General features: G+C 33.7%; 2 protein-coding genes across 2 annotated transcripts; one reads left to right on the top strand and one right to left on the bottom strand.

The window, feature by feature from the left end:
* Positions 1-483: 483 nt before the first annotated feature.
* LOC117110716 (HCLS1-associated protein X-1-like) lies at positions 484-5,947 on the bottom strand. Its single transcript, XM_033253488.1, has 6 exons — positions 5,795-5,947; positions 3,122-3,273; positions 2,645-2,817; positions 2,250-2,322; positions 1,898-2,031; positions 484-748 (listed from the first exon to the last, which is right to left on the bottom strand). The coding sequence occupies exons 1-6, from the start codon at positions 5,860-5,862 to the stop codon at positions 536-538; spliced, it is 813 nt and encodes a 270-aa protein (XP_033109379.1). The 5' UTR covers positions 5,863-5,947; the 3' UTR covers positions 484-535.
* Positions 5,948-6,010: 63 nt separating this feature from the next.
* On the top strand, positions 6,011-14,031 carry LOC117110715 (proline-rich protein PRCC-like). Its single transcript, XM_033253487.1, has 8 exons — positions 6,011-6,366; positions 6,751-6,902; positions 7,481-7,534; positions 8,065-8,826; positions 9,508-9,600; positions 9,933-10,076; positions 12,150-12,221; positions 12,537-14,031. Exons 1-8 carry the CDS (start codon positions 6,045-6,047, stop codon positions 12,621-12,623), a joined length of 1,686 nt encoding a protein of 561 aa, XP_033109378.1. The 5' UTR covers positions 6,011-6,044; the 3' UTR covers positions 12,624-14,031.
* The last annotated feature ends 23 nt before the right edge of the window (positions 14,032-14,054 follow it).

Below are 14,054 nucleotides of genomic sequence, written 5' to 3'. Positions count from 1 at the left end.
ATGGTATGATGCTATAATAATGAAGATACTATTATGACTACTAATACTATAATGTATTAAAGCATATACATACATACATATACTTACATATGCTTACATATGTACATACACACAGGCTCCTCAGGAAAAATGGTATGCAGTAATAAAATTAAAGCAAGACTTGGGAGGAAAACAAATTGTTGATATGCTGTACAACTGATTTTTCTAAGACACAAAAAAGGGTGGTTATGTAAAAAATGGTGGTTACGCCCCTTTTCCCCTAGTTTTTTAAATATCAAAAATCTGTATCTCATTAACCGTTCCCAAGTTTTTTGTCAAATACCCTTTTTGTGTCTTTTTTTTCCCTCCGGAGCCTAGATTTAATTTTATTAATACCTTAAATATAACATTTTATTGCTAGATGCTGTGATATGTACTGTACTATTAAACTGGGCTTTACGGAACATTAACGATTATCACCAAAATAAACCACATTTATCACCATTATCATTTAATAATTTAATATAAATACTGTAGTACGTAATTGACAATAATGCTACCAGGATCCAAACAACTTTTTAAATATGGACTCCTTGTGGTTGTCTTTCAGTGGCGTTATTTCTTTATTCTTGTCTTCTCTACGAATAAATGGTCGAATATCCTCATCATTTTTTGTGATGATTGCTGGTTGTCCGTCTTGGTCGGTCTTTGTAATGGTGGTTTTCACATTACCATCCGAGTCTTTCTCTGTGCGCTGTGTTTCAACAGTCTGAAAAGGAAATAGCTGGGTTTAAAAGAAAACTTTTAAATAGAGTTGAACCATGCCCAAGGATTATAGGGTTAATCACACAAAACAACTAAACTAAAGTCCTGTGTTAAGATTCAGGTTATTCAAGATATTATCAACAACAATAACTCTATGTATAATGTACTTCTTATGTTTGTTTAACCTATTTTCTTATTTCTGCTGCAAATAAAGCAAATTAAATCATATAATTTCCATGTTAATAACATCACTTTATGCTGGATAAATCATTCTCTTTATGATGGCGCAAAGTAACAATGATAAATGTCATTTAACCGTTACCAACTTTTTTGTCAAACACCTTTTTTGTGTCTTAGAAAAATCAGTTGTAAACCATATATCAAATTTTTCCCCCTCCGAAGCCCGGTTTCTAATTGCTGACAACATTTGTGACCCAAGCTCACAAAAGGGCTGTAAACTCGCACTGCACTGTATTGAGAAACAAGCCTTCATAACCAGAATAGGTCGTAGAACGTGAATTTCTCTTTATGATGGCGCAAAGTAACAATAATAAATGCTTGCCATATACAAAAGGGTGTTTAAATATTTAAAAATTTCTCATCTCATTTAACGGTTGCCAACCACCTTTTTTGTGTCTTAGAAAAATCAGTTGTAAACCATATATCAAATTTTTCCCCCTCCGGAGACCGGTTTCTAATTGATGACAACATTTGTGACCCAAGCTCACAAAAGGGCTGTAAACTCGCACTGCACTGTATTGAGAAACAAGACTTCATAACCAGAATAGTTGAATTTTGTGTGAATTGAGTTTTTGTGTAATAACATTTAATCTTACTATTCCTGAAGTTTGAGTTTAAAAATCCAACTGTTAGAGGTAAAATTTAGTCATTTTCGGATGGGAGCTAGTGAAAAATGAATAGGAAACCTGCTGAAAATAAAAGCATTTTTCCCAAAACTTGATTTAATAAAGTTAATAAGATGACAATTATTCAAACGGTCATAACTTTGCTTCCAGACACCTGATTGAGTTCATTTAACTGTCATTTTAAAGTAAATGATATGTTCTATGCCATTTTGGCCTGAGGATGAGTTTACAGCCCTTTTGTGAACTTGGGTCACATTTATTTGTCAACAAGGTTGACATAAACTTACCCCATCTGGGAGTCTGATTGTTCTGATTGATACACTACGGAACACTGATTTTCTACTGGGACTACTTCTAATCTCATCACGTTCTTTTGGGAGAATGAGATCTATATTTGATGAATCTATGTGACTGTCCAGATCTGAAATCAACAAAAAGAGAAGTTGCTTACACGTCAGTTTTCGGAAAATTTCACGTTTGAAAATCCATCTTAATAAAATTGTGAGAAAAACTTAAGAGCAATCTAAGAATGGGATGCTTTAACACATTAAATTTGGGAGTGTTCATGACAATAGTCAGTTTATCTGGTTAAATAGTTATGACTGAATTTGATAAAATATGAATATAAATTAACCTTACCGGAATCTTCTCTTTTTGTTTGATTCGAGTGTGGATTAAAATCAAACTCCGGAATCTTGAAAATATCACCTAACTGATAGAAATATAAATAATTAGTAATTTGCCTCCAGTACATGCAACATACTACGGTAAATTGATTTTATGAAATATTGCACTTGGAAAAGTATTATATCAGCACACATTTCACTTGGGTACACATTCTTTGGATGAAATGTCGAGCTGGATTTTTTTTATTTGTGATTGTTGGCATGCATGTCTAAGAAAAGATGAAAATCATAAATATACTCATTTTGTACTTGTTAACAATACTAAAGTGGAAAGTACTGACTTCTTGCTGTTAAAAGTTATAATGGATTACATCATAAACTAAATATAATGTACAGAAATTTACTCACAAAGGGTCTGTGATTAGGAGCCGAGAACCAGTCTAATTTCTTTTCATTCTCACTTGATCTGGCATTCTCTTTTTGTCTTCTGATGCTTTGTGAGTCTCCATCTGACTTCAGCATATCTTCTCTTGGTGATTTTGCCTTTTGAAATGACCGATCATTTTCTACTTCAGGAAAACCTGGCAAAATATAACAACTCTGCTCATATTGGTAATGTCTAAAAAACTTATGTTGAAATATTGTATCAACATAGGATTACATGCTTTTTTGTTTAAACCCTGTCTAAGTGGAAAGGTGTACCGGTTTCTGAATGATGAATTTTGACTAAGTTTCTACAATTAGGGTCCCTGATAAACTTATTGACAATATAAATTTCTGTTATTATTATTATTATTATATTACCAATATATTTTACCAGTGAAAACATTTAGTTCAGTGAAATTATAATTAAAAGTTTTAAATTACCAAATTCAGTATTCTTACCTATTTGTGGGAACTCTGCGATACCAAAATTACTAAACATCTCTTGAAAGTGACTAAACATTTCCTGGGTTTCCCTGAAGAACTGATCATGAATGTCCCCAAACTGTCCATCTTCATCATCCCAACATCTATTTGTGATGTTGCCATCATCTCTAAATATTAAAATAATCTACAGTGTTAATTAATAGCAAAGTTAAATCCAGGCGCTCCGGAAGAAAATTATTTTTTGATATGTTGTAGAACTGATTTTATATTAAAAGCATATTTGACGAAAAACTTGGAAGTGGTTAATGAGATACAGATTTTTGAATATTTCAAAACGGGGGAAAAGGGGTGTAACCACGCTTTTTTGAACCTCCCCCCCCCCCAGGTTTTTAATATTCAAAAATCTGTATCTCATTAACCACTTCTGAGTTTCATCAAATATGCTTTTCATGTCTTAAAAAAAGCAGTTCTACAACATATCAAAACAAATTTTTCCTCCAGAGCCTGGCTTTAAAAACAACATTGGACAACAGGGCGGATCCAGAGATGCCCAAAAGTGGGGGGGGGGAGGGGCAGAAAGTGGGAGCCGATCGAGACGATAGTACCTTAGGTGGTCCAAGGGCATGCCCCTGCAAACATTTTGTATTGTAGACATCCGAAAATAACCTCTGAGGTATTTTGGGTGATAAATTATTTCTTTTTCTTTCTTTCTTTTTTTTACTCTCCAAAAAGGGGGACTGCAGCTGCGGTGTAGAGTCGTTTCGGCCCTGAGTCGATTCGGCCCCGAGTCGTTTCGGCCCTGAGTTGGTATTTTTGTCATGCATTTCGGCCACGGTGTATGGAGCGCCGAAGGTGTGGCCGCGCAATAATAATTTAATAGAACAAGATGGCTATAAGCAGTATACTGTTTATTAAACATGAAACTTAGGCTATTACTGCAACATTATCAGATATTAACAATTCTTATTAGTATTATCTTATTATTATTATTATTATTATTATTAAGTTTATTGTAGTATCACATGGTGTTATCTTTCTTTTTACAGAAACAACGCAAATGTTACAAGTCGATTGGTTTGGAGACTCGTTTCTTTTTATCATTTCCATACTATATATATTTGGATCATGTTTATAAATGCTTCAATAAAATTTAGATTTATAAAATAAGTAGGCTTATAGTTAATTTAGCGGATTAGTTTGTCATAAGTTTTGTTTTTTTGTCTGTTGCGTCTCCATTTACATTACCAAATGTTCTATTTATAGCAATACATCATAGGCCTATATAAAATAAATTGAAATATACTGAATGATGTGATAATGAAAATAAAGCAAATATATTATTGTATTCATAAGGCCGACAAAATAACTCATTGCATAGAAATTTTTTTCTTTTCTTCCACTTTATTCAAATACATAAACAGTAAAAAAAGGAAAGTATACAAAGCACATAAAGCAAATTAAACAAATAAATTCAAAAGAATTTAATCTATTGCATAGAAATTAACTAAAGAAATTATTAACTACAGTATAATTTGAGGAAAGAAATGTTTTCAACAATTATGTTGAGGTGAAGCAGACACATGGTTTGTATCTTCTTGTTTGTTTTATTTCCATTGTCGATACATATTTTGATTAGGCATGTTTATAAAATACTCAAATAAATGGAAATAGTAAACTACAGTTTAAATAAGATTTATGGGCCTACAAATGTTAATGGCTGATTCTAGGCTTCTTTTGATATTAAGTAAGCCTGAAATATCACTCACATGGCCTATTGTTACATGGAAACTAACTATAAAAATCAGAAAGAAACGCCCACAAACAGGTTCCCACGGTACTCTTTAGGGTGAAGCAGACATTCCTTGTACGCCGCATTCAGGAATGTGTGGGCGCACTACTGCAAAGAGTGAAGTAGGTCAGATGCTAAAATTAGATTGGCTATTTTTAGGTGCAAACACATGCCATGGCCGTGAATGTGTACGCGTGTTCACTTCTTGTCTATGGTTCCGATTTTAAAAAAAAATTTTCAACTTTGTTTAAGATTTAATATTTCATTTACCGTATATGGACAGGGCCCCTGTGGCAGGAGCAGATCCATAGATGTCCGACAGGACAAGGGAACCAAAAATGGGGCCGATCGAAATAACACCGCCCTGAGGGGAGGTCCGCGAAATATTTGTTTTCTAATATATATGTAACCTCTGAGGTGTTTTAAGCGATCAATTTCTCCCCTTTTTTAACTTCCTAAAAGGGTGACAGGGCTGAGGACGCCCCCGACGCTGTGTAGGCTCGATCTCCCAAAATAATGATGATACTGAAAAATACAATTTACAAAAAAGAAAAAGTATTATGTATAGTCAAGGATCGTAAAGACAAAATAAATCATACCACCATGGACCTATTTAATAGGTCCATGATCATACTAAAACACAAAAACAAAAGCTCTTTAAAAGTACAGAACTCAAATAAACCACACAGTGCGTACTTGGTGATCCATACTGCGGCTGTTAAATGCAATCGAAATGCTTACAAACAATAGGGCGACCACTTCTGACCCGTTTCGAATCGACCCAGGCCGAATCGAATAGCTAGGCCTAGGCCTAGCCTAGGTCCTTACCAACCAACCAAGCTCTCTAAAATAAACGCTAGGCTAAGCCTAACTTAATATTACAACTTCATCTTTATTACCTTGTATCATAATAATGGGATCTACTTGGAAACCCAAATATTGACCGAAACAAGTCGTTAAAATTCATTTTTTGAACCAACCAACCGATCCTAACTTATGGTAAACATTGCATCATTCGTTCATTTGATTTGCGCCCTCTTGTGGCATAATACTATTAGCAAATAATCTGCAGCAGTTCCTTCCAGTGATTTGTGTTTACAGTATTTTGGTTATTGCTAATATTTCGATTCAGAAGAAAACGTATCTGTAATGTCATTAGTTAATTATGGAAGCAGTGATGAATCAAGTGGTAATGAGGAAGATAGTTCACACGTTGAAAATGTGTCTAGGAGGTCTAGGCCTAGGCCCATACCCGCACGGGATAGTGAGGTTCATGTGGAACACGGCACATCTCCTCCGACTGCGAATCCATGGTCCATACTCATTGACACTTCATCAGGCCTAGGCCTAGATATGGTAGTAGGGCCTGTGGCTAGAAATGAAACAAGAACCGTTGTGGGAGGTGATCCGACACGAAAACGGTCTTTGTTGTCGGGTTTACCTCCACCTAAATCATCAAAACCAAGAAAAGGTAAAACTAACTAACCAACACATACACAGACTGACTCACTCAGTCACACACAAGTGACAATTATTATTTAATTATTTATTCAAATTATATGTTAAATGTAATATGTATCAATCGCAGATTCCAGTCATCTCTCCTCAGAATTCCCCGTACAAAGTTTCCCCAGACAAACTATCCCCCGACCAACTCCCCCTCAGACAAACTCTCCCCTTACTTACTAGCTACAATGCAAAGTTTCTCCATAGCAAAGTTGCACCTACAAACTCGCCCAACTCTCCCACTAATAAACTCACCCACTGCTATAAACAGCCTCCCTCCATCTATAAACTTGGCCCTATGTATTATCAAACTTTCCCCCTAATTTAATAATATTCTTGTTTGACTTAGGTCTAGAATTATCAGAAAATAAGAATGATCCAGGAACTAAGAATGTGACAGAGGTAGATTCATCAACAAACATAAAAAGATCGTTTCTGAATCTACCCCCACCAAAAAAGAAAAGCCAAACAGTGAAGATCACTCTTCCAACTTTACCTGATGTAGGTATTATTTTATACAATGAGTCAATCTTTATGACTTTTAAAATTGTTCTTAATCTTTTAATTAAATGTTCATGTATTATTGTTTGTAAATATAGTAAATGCGTTATTCACCATTGCATGTAAGTGCAAATTATTTTTATGTGTAAATAACGAGTTACACAATGGAGAGACAGAAAATGAAAGTATGCATTGACCGTACGTCTTCGTTTGGATCCCTTGAACGAATGGAAATCATACATTTTGCTTCTAATGTATTGTAATACACTACTTTCAATGACAATTGTGATGACATTCTGATGTTGGTACACAGGGAATGTGGTTAAGGAAGGATATGCGGTGATGATTTGTAATCATTTTATTATGAGTCTCTTCTTTTTTTTCCCAGTTTTTTATCATCTCCTGCATCTTTTTTCTGCTTTGTCTTTACGTTCACCTTACCTTTTCTTTACTTGGACATGGCACTTATAGACCTTGTTTATTGCGCCTTATAAATCGACCTATTAAAATTATTATTATTATTATTATTATTATTGTTATTATTATTATTATTAATTATTAATTCATGTTCATTTCAGCCTGGGTCTGATGAAGATGATGAACCAGTTGCAAAGAAACCAGCTCCAAGTAAGGTAAGCATTAACAACAATCAATCACAGTGACAATCAATCAATCAACTCATTAATTAATCAGTATATCAATTAATCAAGATGCTGTTTATCACACTTACCATTACTGAATTTATAGAATTCATTCCATCCTTGCATATGATGCCCTTGCAGGCTTTATGAGCTGACGTTATTCTATGCAGTTATACAATAACGATTAATAATACCTATTATTTAATGTACAGATGGGCAAAGTGTGGCCCGATGGCAATTATTTTGCAGCCTGTGAAAATATGTTAAAAACCATATACATGCGGCTTGTCTACAGCCTTTGGCTAGGAAACGTTTTGACAGCCCGGTATCAAAACAGAGGAAAAATAATTGGAATGGAGTGTATTGAATGTTTTTTGCAAGCACATTGAAACCGTTAAGTTTGCTTGGGACCCTCAGTGTTAGATGAAAACTTCAGGCACTCAGACCCATTATTATGCCCACTTCTGATCTATTAAATGCCTCCTCAAGTGTTTGACTATATTTTTTGCTGTTATTTTCAGGGAGTTTCAGGACTTCTCTCCATGTTGCCTAAACCCAAGAGTGCGATGAGCAGTAGGATTCTTGTGCCACACACAGTGTCAAGGAAACCGCCACCACAGAAACTTAAACCACAAATAAAACCTTCACCGAAAACAAACAGCACCTCAGTTGCTAGTGCCATTAGTGTTGATTATGGCAGTGATGATAATGACGACGATGAAGGCAGTAGTTTCTTTTCGCTCGGAGCATCAAGTTTGCTGCCAGAGGTATCATCCAGTAATAAGTGTAATGAAAAGCTTGGCAGCAAGACATCACTGCCATCACTTCCCCCTACAACTTCAAATAAAAACTATCTTAGCGCTGACTCTAGCAACGTTAAAAAATTACCTAAACCAACTGTAAATGTTAGCAATAATGTCAACATTCTACCACAATCATCAACCAGTTCATCAAGCTCGTCTTTTGTTTGTTCAAAAGAACCCCCCACTAATATTATTTCATCCTCGATATCAACACGGACTTACGATGCTTCAACAGCTCGAACATCAGGTACGGATGAAAACTCTTACAATGCTTTATCGCCAATGGCCAATGTTGAACCAGATAGTAATTCATCTAGTATTACAAACATTGCTGATGCTCCACTCAGTTTCAACAAATCACATTCCAGTACAAATTCTGGATATGGTCATGTGACTTCAAGTTACTATACTAATTATGATTACAGTGGCAATTATTACCAGGCAGGTCAAAGTGCATATGAATACAACCAACCATTTCAGGTAATCTTACATATTTTTCAAAAGAGGTGATAAACATGGATAGACATACATTAGAAATATATGTTGTTTAACTATATGACTCAGTTACAACCTACAGTATTTTTGTACTTATTCTCTGATAAGATAGTATAATACATATTCCAAGTATCGAAATGCACGCCATCGTGTCGGGATTTAATATTGCGACATTAATTAATATGTCATCATCAGAAATTAATGTTGAGATATTGAATCCCGACACGATGGCATGCATTTTGATACTTTATATACATTATACTATCTTATCTAAGATTAATCAGTGGACCTTTCATGATTATTCTCTTTTTACACTTGTTCTTGACTACTACTGTACAAGATGTATTCACAACATAATATAATATAATACAATATAATTTAATATAATATAATATAAGAATGTCATGAGATGTAAGATGCCAACTACATTTGCTAGTCAATGGCTGCCAATAACTGATATATTTTCAGTGGCTAAATTTATTGTTACAGTATTATTATTACAAGTGACATGACCGAAAAATCAGAGCTTGCAAACAATTGGTACTTTCTTACACTAAACTTCTAATAAATAAATAAACTACAATTATATACACCACTAACAAATTAATCATTTTTATTTTCTTATTAAAATGCAATGTAATTATTATGATAAATTATCTGCTTTAGGATACCAGAGGGTATCAGGAGTATGCTGATAGTACAGAAGTAGGGGGCATGCAGCAAGAAGTTTTAGAAGATGTTAATGATGATGATGAACAGGTAGACCTTTCTAATTACATTTTACATATCACTGAGTTGCTATTCGAATGGCTAACATACAATTTTGCTGAGGTAACTTCATGAGCATTCTTCCACATCATTGCTATGTAAAACCCTGTAACTCTTAACATTTTCTTTGACACAAAACTGTTGTATGCCCATATATAGTCATGTTGTGCCTATATATGGTCATGATGTGATGTCAAAATTTGATAGTCGGGATAGGGCTTTAGTTTAATGTAATGAATCTATCAAAAAGGTTTTGACATCTAAATCATTATACATTGTATTTATTGCGAAATGTACTTTTCTTAAAAAAAAAATACCTACAGCTTCGAAGATTCCTAGGCAAGAATCGGAATAAAGATGATATAAACATGATCAGTATCAATGCAGATGATCAAACTGCAGGAAGCAATTCAAGAGAAGCCCTCTTAAAAAGCATCTCAGAAGAGAAACAGCCAATGACATATTCAGTGAGTTTTTATTGTAGGGAAAATAGTATTTACTTGAGACTATTATTATCATTATTATTATTTTTAATTATTATTATTATTATTATTATTATTATTATTATTTTTTTTTTTTTTTTTTCCTCCGCCAACGAAGTTGCCAGGAGGTTATGATTTGACCTGAGTTTTTATTTAGTTATTTATATGTCTGTCACAATCAACAAAAAACTATTTTTTTATTTACTTGTCTACAGCCAATAGTGTTAATCACAAACTTGTCAAACTTGGTCACAATGTTCCATGACCAAAGATCTTACTACCTCCACCAATAAAGTTGGCAGGAGATTATGTTTTTTTGTTTTTTTATGTTTACTTATTTACAGTATTTATTTATTTGTCTGTTGACGTATATGTTGTGAACAGCCTACAGCCCATAGTTTTTATCAGAAATTCGTCAAACTTTGCCACAATGTTCCTTTACTTAGGATCTAGAGCTGATTAAATTTTTAAGGGTCAGGTCAAAGGTCAAGGTCACAATCAACGAAAACTTTTGTTCCATGACCAAAGATCTCAAAGTATTTGAATGTTGAAGGGTAAGGGTTAAAGGTCAAGGTCACAATCAACAAAAAAAACCGATTTTTTGAAACAGTTTTTTTCAGAAATTTGTCAAACTTGGCCACAATTTTCCTTTACTTGCCATCTTGAACTTAGAGTTTACAATTTTAAATTTTCAGGCCTGGCTTCTTTATCTTTGTGTCTTTTTTCCTGATACAATTATTATTATCATTACAATAATATTAATATCATTTTTATTATTATTATTATTATTATTATTAATATTATTAAATTACTATTTTTATTATAACTACTATTATCATTATTTTATTTTTGCTATATATTTTTATTGCTTCTGTATTAATGTGATTTTTCTGTGATGTCCTGTCTTTTATTAATATTTAACAACTCAGTTTTGTAATTCAGATTTATTTCTGCAGTATGCTGTTTTATGTATAAATTGTTTGAATAAAAAGAACTGAGATATATTACAATAATGATAATAGTTTACACTACAGTTTTTTTTAAACTACCATAAATAACTTTTTACACTGTAGAACAGTAATAAATAGGAGGTAAGTAGTAAGAAAAGTGACTTTCTTTTCTGTTGGTCTTCAATCCATTTACAAGTTCTAATAGATCTTTCTGCTCAGTCCCACCCTTTGGATAGTGTTACTAAGTAACCTACGTACAAAACAATGTGTAAAGGTGGGGGGGGGCAAAAGTGGGGGCTGATCAAGATAATACTACCCTACGGGGTCCGGGAGCATGCCCCCGTGAAATTTTTGTGGGACAACCTTGTATTCCTGGCCATGCTGTGATTTTCCTGTTAAGTATGATTGGCACCTTAGAGAGGTCAATACATAAACAATTTTGAAATGGCTATTTTAATAATATCCCAATAATAATAATAATAAATAATAATAATAACAAATATTTATAATGCACCAATTCAAAGATTTGTTAAAGGCGCAGTGGACTAGATGTTGCACTTTCGATAACTTTTTCCTCCCCTGAGGGTCACTTCATGTCCTCTGCAGCCAGCAAACCGGCGTACTTTCATCTGTCCACGACGGGCCGAGTGAACAGTACACCGGGGTAACCCCCTACTCATCTCGAAAGATATACTGGATTCTTTAAAAGTGCACATGAGCATTTGTGTACACTGGGCCTACAGCTTATAGTCCTTATCTGAGAAGACTTGTTCCACCACCAGGACTATAGGAGCGAGCCAGCCGCGAACCCATGCCGATATTGTTGGCTATGATTACGGTGCCCCCGCCTTAACTGCTCAGCCATTTGACTCGCTCAATTAAATGAATATAGTTGAGATTACTGAGGAAGCTTATTATTATATTAATAATTTTAATGTCTATTCTTTGTAATCCAGACCCTTTATTTTGAATTGGCCAGTGTGAGATGAATGGAGATGTATTATTTTTTATTGTTTGGTGAGGAGTTTATTTGTGTTAGTTTGAACTCCAGGACCTGGAAGCTATTCTGTGTATTATTATATCCATATTTTTCATTTGTTTCATACAGAAAAAGAAAAATTCTGATTTGCCTTCCTCACAACAACGTAGGAAACACCAGATTACCTATCTTGCTTTTCAGGTGAGTACAAAAGATTGTCTTTTTTAAATTGTCTGTATATCATGCGCAATTTGGATGTGTGCTATTAATACAAAATAAACATTAATTGGTGTTTCTTTATGTGTAAATGAAGAATGAAATATTAATTTTTTTTCAAGTTTAATTGCAGATTTTAAAAATACAACCCCTGGTATATTTGTAAAATAAAATAATGTATGCACAGGCCCAAAGATCATGATCAACATTTAATTCATGTTGTTTGTTAGGCCCCATTTTTTGCATGATTGTTAAAATGCAAGTAGCTTATCTTATATATTTACAATAACTTTTTTTAAGGCAAAAGAGAGGGAGTTGGCACTGAAGAATCAATGGTCACAAAACAGAATGACTCGCAAACAAACTCAAGCAAAGTACGGCTTTTGAGTGAAAATATTGAGGGAACCATCTCTCTGAGAAAGCAGTGTTTAAAAATCGACTCTAGAAGATGCTGTTCATTTGCTAGTGTCAGCCTCTATGGAGAAAGTCTGAACTGGATATTCACTTATTTGTAGGATTATCTTGCTGAAGACAGTCTGTAGTTGGAGACCTAAATATAGGACAGTATTTTTACATTTTGTTGTTACAGAACTTTGATGGCTATCGTACTTCCCTCTCGGCGGCTGGACCGCCGATGAAATTGATCTTGTTGAATTAATTGCATGGATATGTAAGGTCAGAAAAGAGAGGAGGTTTTACGTAGTTTGTGAAAATATACAGTAAATTCTGTATTGGATGACATGGGGAAAACTCATGTTGACCATTTCTGGAATTTGTATGTATGCCATATAAATTGTATATTAAAAATCAAGATGGAAGGTGGTTTCTGCCTTCTGTGATCATCTAAGTTCACAATGGTAAGTGAGCAAGGCGGAAGGTGGTGTCTGCCTTGTGTGTTCATCTAGATTCACAATGGTAAGCGAGAAGGCTTTAGTTAAGTCCTCAGGTGCTTCTCAAAAACCTTGCTTCTCTGGAAAATATTTGTTAGTAAATATGATTATTCATGTTTTTTGCAGAGTTGTCTTTTTTGTTTAATTAGAAATGTGAATGATCATCTTGTGATTATCATGAAAACAAATTCAAATCTTAATGATACAGTAATTCGAATACCGTATTTATTTGAATAAATGCCTGGGCATTATTGTTGAAAATGGGGTTCTGAGGGGTGTTTATTCGAGGGAGGTTTTTATTAGAGAAAGGTGTTTATTTTTTTGTTTGTGTAAAATGGATATGTATTACTCAATTACCCTTTTAAATGCTCTGTAAATATGAACTACAACAAATTTACCTTCAAAATATGTTATTGCATGATTCAAAAGACTTTGACAATTTCAAACAAGGTTAGAGAAGAAGTAATTTGTATTTGAGTAGAATGTTAATAGAATTTGTTGAGAATAACGTTGCTTCCATTAGTTTGTTTACAGTTATTTAAAGAGGCCTTTATTTGAGGGGAAAAATACGCACCCTGGGTTGTTATTCAAGGAAGGCGTTTATTCTAAATGAGGCTCTTGAGAGGGTGTTTTTATTTGAATAAATACGGTATTCTAATTGTCATGATCATAATGATACTACTGTATAATATAAAATTAACGCCAATGAAAAAATTGATGTCTCCCAAGTACATTATTATTATTTATGCTTTAGTTTATAAACTATTATTATTTTAGTGGTTATTCTTAATAATGTACTATTAAAATAATAAGTACTGTACAGTACAGTATTTATTTGCAGAGAATTTTAGATATTGAATACTGTAGCACATTTTTACATCAAAGGTTCATTAAATAAAACAAAAGATTGTCATTGTCAAAGTTGTGA

The sequence above is a fragment of the Anneissia japonica genome, unplaced genomic scaffold (genome assembly GCF_011630105.1).
Source record: "Anneissia japonica isolate Jap-2015-1 unplaced genomic scaffold, ASM1163010v1 scaffold2756_len2360902_cov194, whole genome shotgun sequence".
In the NCBI taxonomy this organism is placed as follows: Eukaryota; Metazoa; Echinodermata; class Crinoidea; order Comatulida; family Comatulidae; genus Anneissia; species Anneissia japonica.
The sequence above is the reverse complement of the archived record's forward strand: the minus strand, read 5'-3'. Positions and strand labels throughout refer to the sequence as shown.

Excerpts from the sequence above, each read along its gene's own strand:
- LOC117110715 (XM_033253487.1), top strand. The coding sequence starts at position 6,045 with ATGTCATTAGTTAATTATGGAAGCAGTGATGAATCAAGTGGTAATGAG. Across the intron at positions 8,827-9,507 it reads AATACAACCAACCATTTCAG|GATACCAGAGGGTATCAGGA; the intron begins GTAATCTTACAT and ends TATCTGCTTTAG. Across the intron at positions 10,077-12,149 it reads AACAGCCAATGACATATTCA|AAAAAGAAAAATTCTGATTT; the intron begins GTGAGTTTTTAT and ends TGTTTCATACAG.
- LOC117110716 (XM_033253488.1), bottom strand. The coding sequence starts at position 5,862 with ATGAATTTTAACGACTTGTTTCGGTCAATATTTGGGTTTCCAAGTAGA. Across the intron at positions 3,274-5,794 it reads TCCCATTATTATGATACAAG|AGATGATGGCAACATCACAA; the intron begins GTAATAAAGATG and ends TTTAATATTTAG. Across the intron at positions 749-1,897 it reads CAATCAGACTCCCAGATGGG|ACTGTTGAAACACAGCGCAC; the intron begins GTAAGTTTATGT and ends TTTCCTTTTCAG.